Source organism: Babylonia areolata, chromosome 14 (assembly GCF_041734735.1).
Source record: "Babylonia areolata isolate BAREFJ2019XMU chromosome 14, ASM4173473v1, whole genome shotgun sequence".
Taxonomy (NCBI): domain Eukaryota; kingdom Metazoa; phylum Mollusca; class Gastropoda; order Neogastropoda; family Buccinidae; genus Babylonia; species Babylonia areolata.
Window position 1 is genome coordinate 2,470,890 of NC_134889.1, and position 10,000 is coordinate 2,480,889.

At 47.7% G+C, this 10,000-nt stretch overlaps 1 protein-coding gene across 1 annotated transcript in view; it reads left to right on the top strand.

Moving 5' to 3' along the window:
• Window positions 1–3,964, top strand: part of LOC143289404 (discoidin domain-containing receptor 2-like) — a 124,762-nt gene extending 120,798 nt beyond the window's left edge. The window contains exons 12-15 of the mRNA XM_076598368.1: window positions 447–647; window positions 1,254–1,488; window positions 2,142–2,291; window positions 3,716–3,964. Of these exons, the coding sequence (XP_076454483.1) occupies window positions 447–647; window positions 1,254–1,488; window positions 2,142–2,291; window positions 3,716–3,901 (772 nt within the window). The 3' untranslated portion in view covers window positions 3,902–3,964. The remainder of the gene's footprint in view (window positions 1–446; window positions 648–1,253; window positions 1,489–2,141; window positions 2,292–3,715) is intronic.
• The last annotated feature ends 6,036 nt before the right edge of the window (window positions 3,965–10,000 follow it).

Below are 10,000 nucleotides of genomic sequence, written 5' to 3' on the forward strand. Positions count from 1 at the left end.
CCCGTTGTGTGCCATTATTGCACTGATGACAACTTTCATTGCACACTGTTGACTCTATCAGTTAACATGATTATCATTGTTCTTGGTGGTGGTGGTGGTGTCATTGTTGTTATTATTGTTGTCGTCGTCGTCGTTGTCTTCATCATCAGAAAGAGGAGGGGGATTACCTTTATCAATATTATTACATTTCTATGATGAGAAGGAGGAGGAGGAGGACGATGATGACGATGATGTTGACGATGATGATGGTGATGGTGATGATCATGTTCATGATGACTTTGGTGTTGTTGGTTGGTTGGTTTTTTGTGTGTTTTTTTGTTTTGTTTTGTTTTTTATTGGTGTTCTTGTCATTGCTATCATTATATCATGGCGATGACAATGATGATGATGACGACAACGACAACGACGATGATGATGATGAAACCGATGACGACCCTTTTGGGCAGGGCGGACTTCCACAAGGAGATCAAGATCATGTCCCAGCTGAAGGATCCCAACATCGTGAGGGTGATCGGCATCTGCACGCAGGAGGAGCCGCTGTGCATGATCGTGGAGTACATGAAGTACGGCGACCTCAACCAGTTCCTCATCGACCACCTCCCCGAGGCCTCTCTCGGGGCACCCCCACCTGGAGCCAACACCCTCAGGTCTGATGGATGGTCAGGGAGGGTGTGGGGGGATGATGGTGTGTGTGTGTGTGTGTGTGTGTGTGTGTGTGTGTGTGTGTGTAGGAGGAGGAGTTGGTGTTGGTGGGATGTTGCTTGTGGTGTAGTGTGGTGTGCGGGAGGGGGGAGAGTGCGTTCGTTTGTCGGTGGAGTGTTTTGTTGTTGTTGTTGGTTGGTTTTTTGTTTGTTGTTTGCTTTTTTGTTTCGTTTGTTTTTCGTTATTTAGGGGGTGGGAGAGGGGGAGGGAAGGGGAGGAAGGGGCCGGGGCAGCGGGGGTGTGGGGGACGTCCTTCGTGTGTCTTGGGAGACAACTGTGGTTTGGTATGCGTGTGTGGTGTGGTGTGGGGGGAGTGTGTGTGTGTGGTGTGCGTGTGTGTGTGTGTGTCTGTCTGTCTGTGTGTATGTGTGCGTGTGCGTGTGTGTGTTGTGTATGTGTGTGTGTATGTGTGTGTGTGCGTGTGTGTGTGTTGTGTAATGTGTGTGTGTGTGTGTGTGTCCGTCCGAACACCGTGACGCCTCCTTGACGAACCGAAACTGAACCTCCCTTTTCTTTGTCTCCCCCCCCCCACCCCCCATCCCACCCACCAGTTACGGGTGCCTGATCTTCATGGCGTCTCAGATCGCCTCGGGCATGAAGTACCTGGAGTCGCTCAACATGGTTCACCGGGACCTGGCCACCAGAAACTGCCTGGTGGGCCACCACTTCTGCATCAAGATCTCCGACTTCGGCATGTCCCGGAGCCTCTACAGTGCGGACTACTACCGCATTGAGGGGCGCGCCGTGCTGCCCATTCGTTGGATGGCGTGGGAGAGCATTCTCTTGGTGGGTGTGCGGGTGTAGGTGTGGGTGTGGGTGGGGTGTGGTTGTGGGGGGTGAGGTTTGTGTGTCTGTCTGTCTGTCTGTCTGTTTGTGTCTGTTTCTTCGTGGATGTATTTCTCTGGAAGGGAGGGGGAGATTGGAGATTATTTCTCTGAGAAGGAGGGAGAGACTGGAGATTATTTCTCTGGGAGGGAGGTGAGAAATTAGAGATTGTTTCTCTGGTAGGGAGGTGCAGAGACTGAGATTATTTCCCTGGGAGGGAGGGAGAGATTGGAGATTATTTCTCTGATGGGGGAGGTGCAGAGATTGGAGATTATTTCTCTGGGAGGGAGGGAGAGATTGGAGATTATTTATCTGGGAGGGAGGGAGAGATTGGAGATTATTTCTCTGGGAAGGAGGGAGGGAGAGATTGAAGAGTACCTCTCTTGGAGGGAGGGAGGGAGCGGAGGTTGCAGAGAATATCTTCCACCTTTCCCCACACATTGAACGCCTTCCCCCCCCCCCCCCCCCCCAACCACCCCTACCCCCCCGTGCCCCCCCCCTCCCGTCCATCCCCACCACCACCAGCTTTCTCTTGTAAATGCATGTCCACTTCAGAACAGCAGGTGCCTGTTGATGTCCGCAGCTCGGACCCGTTGCGTTGCACGTGTTTGCAGGGCAAGTTTACCTCCAAGTCCGACGTCTGGAGCTTCGCGGTCACCCTGTGGGAGGTGCTGACCTTTGCCCGTGAGCAGCCGTTCGGGGGGCTGACCGACGAGCAGGTGATAGAGAACGCCGGACACTACTACAGGGACGATAACCAACAGGTGGGTGGCTTCCCTTTGGTACTGTACAGCAGTATAACTCTTCTTTTTTTTCTTCTTTTTCCTTCCTAGGGGGAGCGCGTCGCTACACTGAGAGCGCCACCCATTTTTTGTTGTTGTAATTTTTTTTCCTGCCTATATTTGTATTTGTTTTCCTATCGAAGTGGATTTTTCTACAGAATTTTGCCAGGGACAACCTTTTTGTTGCCGTGGGTTCTTTTACGTGCGCTAAATGCATGCTGCACACAGAACTTCGGTTTATCGTCTCACGCGAATGACTAGCGTCCAGGCCACCACTCAAGGTCTAGTGGAGGGGGAGAAAATACTGGTGACTGCCGGTGTGATTCGAACCAATGCACTCAGATTCTCTCGCTTCCTAGGCGGACGCGTTACCTCTGGGCCATCCACTCCTGGTTGAGAGGTCAGTGTGGTAAATGGTTATATTCCTTGGAGAGAGAGGGTGTGGGGGGTGGGGTGGGGTAGGGAGAGAGGCAGTGCAATTTTACCTCCAAGTTTGAGAGTCATAGCCCTTCACAAAAGACAAAGCTGTAAATGATTTCCCTCTGCTCTCACTTTGCTGTTGGCCCAACTGTAAGCTTATGTCAATCTGAGACAATACAATTTTATATAATACAATACAATATAATACAATACAAAGAATGTAATACAATTCAATGCAATACAATACAGTAAAGTACAGTACAATAGAATTCAGTACAGTACAGTACAGTGCAGTACAATACAATACAATACAATACAGCACAGTGCGGTACAATGCAATACGTTACAATACAGTATAGTGTGGTACAATACATTACAATACAGTACAGTGTGGTACAATACAATACAATACAGCACAGTGCGGTACAATGCAATACGTTACAATACAGTATAGTGTGGTACAATACAATACGCTACATTACGCTACAATGCAGAACAGTGCAGTTAAATACAATACAATATACTACGCTACATCACAGCACAGCTCAGCTCAACACAACACAACACAACACAACACAGCACAGCACAACACAGCACAACACAACACAGCATAGCACAGCACAACACAGCATAGCACAACACAACACAGCGCAACACAACACAGCATAGCACAACACAGCACAACACAACACAGCATAGCACAACACAACACAACACAGCATAGCACAACACAGCGCAACACAACACAGCATAGCACAACACAGCACAACACAACACAGCATAGCACAACACAGCGCAGCACAACACAGCACAGCACAACACAACACAGCACAACACAGCATAGCACAGCACAACACAGCATAGCACAACACAACACAGCGCAACACAGCACAGCACAACACAACACACAGCACAGCACAACACACAACACAGCACAGCACAACACAACACACAACACAGCGTCACGAGGTGTGTGTGGCCCCCAGGTGGTGCTCCCCTGCCCGCCCAGCTGCCCCAAAGAGATCTACGACCTCACCAGGGAGTGCTGGAACCGCCAGGAGTCCGAGCGGCCCACCTTCCGTGAGATCAACATGTTTCTGCAGCGCAAGAACATGGGATACAACCCCGCAGACGAGAAGCTGCTGCCTCCGCTACAGGTTCCCATCTGCTGAGGTCGACGGACGGACGGGAGGCCTGGAGGGAGAGAGGGGGTGTGGGTGTGAGTGTGTCAGTTGGAGGGCGGGGCGTCCCTGCACCGGTTCGTCTCAACCCCACCCCACCCTACCCCACCACCACCACTCCTTCCGTCATTCATTCGCTCGTTTTGTACGGGAGTTGCCGAGTTGGAGGGGCAGGGGTGGTGGGAGGGGGAAGGGAGGCCCCTGTGTGTGATGTTGGTGCTGACGTCTTCAAGACGTGGTGGATGCGCGGTGACGTCAGTACACGTTGGTTTTACCTGTGGGGGGACGGGAGAAGGGCAGGGGAGGGCTAGGGGGGGTTGGGGGAGGGGGGGGCGTGCAGGACTTAGTGTCATCAGAGATGTTTCCTTCCCCAGTGTTCCGTCAGGGCGTCCCACGTGGTCTGTGTTCAAGTCTACCAGCTTCTTCCCCGAATTCTACAGCTCACGAAGAGAAAGCAAAACAAAAGAGAAATGTGCTTTGTGTTGAATCTGTCAGTCGATATGTGTTAGAAAAGCTGCGAATACAAAAAAATGTGGAGGGTTTTTTGGGGGGTTTTCGCAGTTTTTTTTTGTTGTTGTTGTTGTTTAATTAATTTTTGCGAATACATGTCAATCACTATGTAGTTTCGGATCAATAGTGTGCCAAGCGTTGCTTGACAAGTGGTGATAGTGACTTGGATATTGTCACTGATTTCAGTGTTGTGTGCGCTGGCAAAACGAATCTTGGGACGGAGGTGTGTTCCTTGTTGGGCTTTCTGCACCGACTTGTTTTCGTGTTGGGTTTGAATGACGTTCAGCTCACCACATCTGTACCAACCAACCAACTCACACTGACCTTCCATCCAATGTTGTTGGGGTTGTTTTTTTTGCTCTATATATGTAGAGTGGAGTGTACACACTAATGAAAATCTGTGCGTGTTTCCGTCACGCACACACATACACACATGACCATCCTTGAGAGAAAAAAATAATCGACAATTTCGAGAGAACCGCCGACACCATCTGACAGGCAATGGACCATGCATTGTGTGTGTAGAGTGACAGAGTTCAGACTGTCGAAGACATGGAACCGTGCTAGGTGACGAAAAAGCTGTCATGGAATCTGATACACCATGTATAATTATTGCGGCTTTGTCGTCTGGCCCTCCATGGCGTCACAGCGAAACGCCGCATCGGTGACGCTCAGTCCTTGATGACGTAGGCACAGGTGTGTTTCGTCACAACTGACGTCACTTCGTCACTAGTCAACAGGGGAATCCCGCACCCTGCATTCTCCACACTGGAGTTCGTTGTCATGGAGTAGGTGGGGGTTTTTTCTGGAAGACAATTATTGGAATTTCATGGATCTTGCTATTTTGTGGATATATTTTTTATGGCTCAGAGCAGTGAATTCTTTCCTACTTTTGTACAGCTTCTGTGAAGTCATCAACGAAGAGAGATGTCCACCCATTAAGATTAACCTCTCAACTCCGGGGCTGGAGGGCGGGGGGGACGGGGGGGGACGGGGGGGGGAACAACAAGACGTAATCCTGGGGAATTAGTTTCGTTTTACATCGCAATCGCTCGTCCTTTTAAACGAACTGGGTGACTGCAGTTCTATCGATAATTCAAAACACTTTCACGGCTTAAGCTCCAGCTTGCCCGACTTATGGTTGTGCGTGTTGTAGGGAGGGAGGGGGGGGGGTGCTTGGCAAGGAGTGTGAGGTTTAAATCTCTCACTTCATCTTCCCCAATGTACTGACAAAAAACAAACTGCCCAGCTTGGCCAACAGGCAGTGAATGTTTGGCTAGACATGAGTGTCTAGATGTTGGCTGAAGAAAACCCAGTGTGTCACTGTGAGTGACTGCTGGGCAAAGGGGGAAGCGGAAACAAGCACTGATCCACAGGGCGCACAGTGGAGCAGGAGTTCCAAGCGTCACCCCTCTTTCAACACGTGGTGACGATACGGATATTTCTTCATTTCCTTTCTTTCTTTCTTTCTTTTCTCTCGAATGGACGACTGTGATGGGAAATGACCATGTTCTGTGTTCTGACCTCTGCATTACATTTGTCTGCGTCCTGTTAGAAAATGAAACGTGTTGTTGTTGTTTTCTTTTGCACAACCATCGCTCATGTGTATGTATATACCCCCCCTACCCCCAAAGTGTTAGAAAGAAAGTTAGAAAAGTTGTGATTAACGAAACATCATCATGGGAAAAAAATGTATATATATATATAAAAATTGTTAAATGATAGTTATGGTATAAATTATGAGGTGCTGAAGGCGACGGCATCTAGAACTAAAAAGGAACTGATTACTTGTTTTAATGGAGTCTTCATGATGAGCTCCGTCCTGATGGCTAGACACTACGATCGGCCGGTGTTCCACCAGAGCATGGCGCAGTAACACACAGGATGTTGGGGTCTGTAGGGAGATGAAGTGTAGCTGTCTGTAGGGAGATGTTGAAGTGATGGTGTCTGTAGGGAGATGTAGGAGATGTTGAAGTGAGGGTGTCTGTAGGGAGATGAAGTGTAGCTGTCTGTAGGGAGATGTTGAAGTGATGGTGTCTGTAGGGAGATGTTGGAGATGTTGAAGTGAGGGTGTCTGTAGGGAGATGTTGAAGTGATGGTGTATGTAGGGAGATGTTGAAGTGTAGGTGTCTGTAGGAAGATGTTGAAGTGATGATGTCTGTAGGGAGATGTTGAAGTGAGGATGTCTGTAGGGAGATGTTGAAGTGAGGGTGTCTGTAGGGAGATGTTGAAGTGATGATGTCTGTAGGGAGATGTTGAAGTGAGAGTGTCTGTAGGGAGATGTTGAAGTGAGGATGTCTGTAGGGAGATGTTGAAGTGTAGGTGTCTGTAGGGAGATGTTGAAGTGATGGTGTCTGTAGGGAGATGTTGAAGTGATGGTGTCTGTAGGGAGATGTTGAAGTGAGGATGTCTGTAGAGAGATGTTGAAGTGAGGATGTCTGTAGGGAGATGTTGAAGTGAGGATGTCTGTAGAGAGATGTTGAAGTGAGGATGTCTGTAGGGAGATGTTGAAGTGAGGATGTCTGTAGGGAGATGTTGAAGTGAGGGTGTCTGTAGAGAGATGTTGAAGTGAGGGTGTCTGTAGGGAGATGTTGAAGTGAGGGTGTCTGTAGGGAGATGTTGAAGTGAGGGTGTCTGTAGGGAGATGTTGAAGTGAGGGTGTCTGTAGGGAGATGTTGAAGTGAGGATGTCTGTAGGGAGATGTTGAAGTGAGGATGTCTGCAGGGAGATGTTGAAGTGAGGATGTCTGTAGGGAGATGTTGAAGTGAGGGTGTCTGTAGGGAGATGTTGAAGTGAGGGTGTCTGTAGGGAGATGTTGAAGTGAGGATGTCTGTAGGGAGATGTTGAAGTGAGGGTGTCTGTAGGGAGATGTTGAAGTGAGGGTGTCTGTAGGGAGATGTTGAAGTGAGGGTGTCTGTAGGGAGATGTTGAAGTGAGGATGTCTGTAGGGAGATGTTGAAGTGGTGATGTCTGTAGAGAGATGTTGAAGTGATGTCTGTAGGGAGATGTTGAAGTGATGGTGTCTGTAGGGAGATGTTGAAGTGATGATGTCTGTAGGGAGATGTTGAAGTGATGGTGTCTGTAGAGAGATGTTGAAGTGATGGTGTCTGTAGGGAGATGTTGAAGTGATGGTGTCTGTAGGGAGATGTTGAAGTGAGGGTGTCTGTAGGGAGATGTTGAAGTGAGGATGTCTGTAAGGAGATGTTGAAGTGATGGTGTCTGTAGTGAGATGTTGAAGTGAGGGTGTCTGAGGGTGTCTGTAGAGAGATGTTGAAGTGAGGGTGTCTGTAGGGAGATGTTGAAGTGATTGTGTCTGTAAGGAGATGTTGAAGTGATGGTGTATGTAGAGAGATGTTGAAGTGAGGATGTCTGTAGGGAGATGTTGAAGTGAGGATGTCTGTAGGGAGATGTTGAAGTGAGGGTGTCTGTAGGGAGATGTTGAAGTGAGGATGTCTGTAGGGAGATGTTGAAGTGAGGGTGTCTGTAGGGAGATGTTGAAGTGATGTCTGTAGGGAGATGTTGAAGTGATGGTGTCTGTAGGGAGATGTTGAAGTGATGGTGTCTGTAGGGAGATGTTGAAGTGAGGATGTCTGTAGGGAGATGTTGAAGTGAGGGTGTCTGTAGGGAGTTGAAGTGATGATGTCTGTAGTGAGATGTTGAAGTGATGGTGTCTGTAGGGAGTTGAAGTGATGGTGTCTGTAGTGAGATGTTGAAGTGATGATGTCTGTAGTGAGATGTTGAAGTGATGGTGTCTGTAGGGAGTTGAAGTGATGGTGTCTGTAGAGAGATGTTGAAGTGAGGGTGTCTGTAGGGAGATGTTGAAGTGATGGTGTCTGTAGGGAGATGTTGAAGTGATGGTGTCTGTAGTGAGATGTTGAAGTGATGGTGTCTGTAGTGAGATGTTGAAGTGAAGGCTTTAAACATTGCTGAATCACGTTGCGTCCAGAACTGTGTTAGTTGTTTAGTCTTTTCAATTTTTTTTCTTATGCTGTGAAAAAAAGCCCGTCTGTAGAACGAGCTTCTTGGGAGAAAGAGGCGAATCACATTGCTCATCGGGATTCCTCTGTCTATTAGGAAACCCCTTATTTGAGATCGATATTTTGTCAACTTGTCACTTTCTCAGAACTCAGGAGAAAACCAGCCAGTTGTCCAGTCTTTGAAAACAACGATAGCAACAACTACAAAAAGAGGGAGACAAAAAAAAAAAAGAATTCATAAATATATGAAAATAACCGGAAGGTTTTATACTTTTACTTTTTTTCTATCACGTTTGTCCCCTGACAAAGACTGGGCTGGGAATTGTGTGGGTTAGTGGTGTCTACTACTACTACTACAACTACTACTACATTATTTAAGCCGTGCTCATTCTTAGAAAAAGAAAAAAAATCCAGCCAACCATTTCTGCTTGCCTCACGTCCAAACTTGCCCCCAGCCCCCCACACATTTTACCAGGCATAATGCGATTTGCGTCTCTGTACAAAAACATCGGTGTTCTTATTGCCCTGAGGGATTATCTATCTTTCTGTCTATCTATCTATCTGTCTATGACTGAAATAACGGTGAAGTTGATTTTGTGTGTGTGTGCGTTTTATTCTTTTTAAAACAAATGCACAACAAATATATTTTACATATATTTATCTTACTCGATGTTATGACTTGAAAAAAAAAATGAAAAAAAGAAAACCCAACACATGTTGAAGAGATATGTTTTTAACCGCCCAAAATTAGCTCACGGTTGTGAAATGATCACTTCAGATTACCTCTTGGGGGGAGGGGGGGGGTGTGGGGGGGGGGGGAGCAGGCTGTTGTGCCTCCCTCATCCCCAGTGGAAGGACATTTCGTCCTGCCAAATGGAAATCGAGAGTCATTCAAGGAATTTCACAGGAGTGCTTGTTTAAAAACAGGATTTTTTTTTTTTAAAGAAAGGGTGCTGAGAAGGAAAAATCTATCTCGATGAAATAGAAGTGTGTGTGTGTGTGTATGTGCGTGCGTAGGAAAGAGAACGAACGAACAAACTGTTTTATTCAAATAAAGGCCACCAACCAACCCCCCCCCCCCACCCCCCTTATTCTAATATTGCATTGTGCTTATGTCACATCCCTTCAGTAAGGGGCTTTGGCCTTTATTTGAATAGAACGGTTCTGAGAGAGAGAGAGAGAGAGAGAGAGAGAGAGAGAGAGAGAGAGAGAGAGAGATTGATTGATTGATTAATGTACACGTGTTTTAGACGAGAAGAGGGGAGGGAGGGTGGGGTGTGAGCAGTGTGGAGAATTATCGTCATGCCAGACAACTTTTCTATGAGGGTCCTGTCCTGCGCACCGAAGGGCGCATGCAGACTGTTCGCTGTGATGGAGAATTGTCAGTGTTGCTTGCGCTTCATGGTTCCTGAAGTCTGAGGACTGTGCCGTCTTTCCCGAGCTATGCTGAATTTGGAATTTATATCGGAAATTTGATACAAAAAAAAAAAAAAAAAAAGTATGTCGCACAAGAGCACGCGTAGATGCCTCGTCCCCCCCCCTCCCCTTCCCCCTCTACCCCTCTACCCCCCCAACCCCCACCCCCCACCCCCACACTTTACCT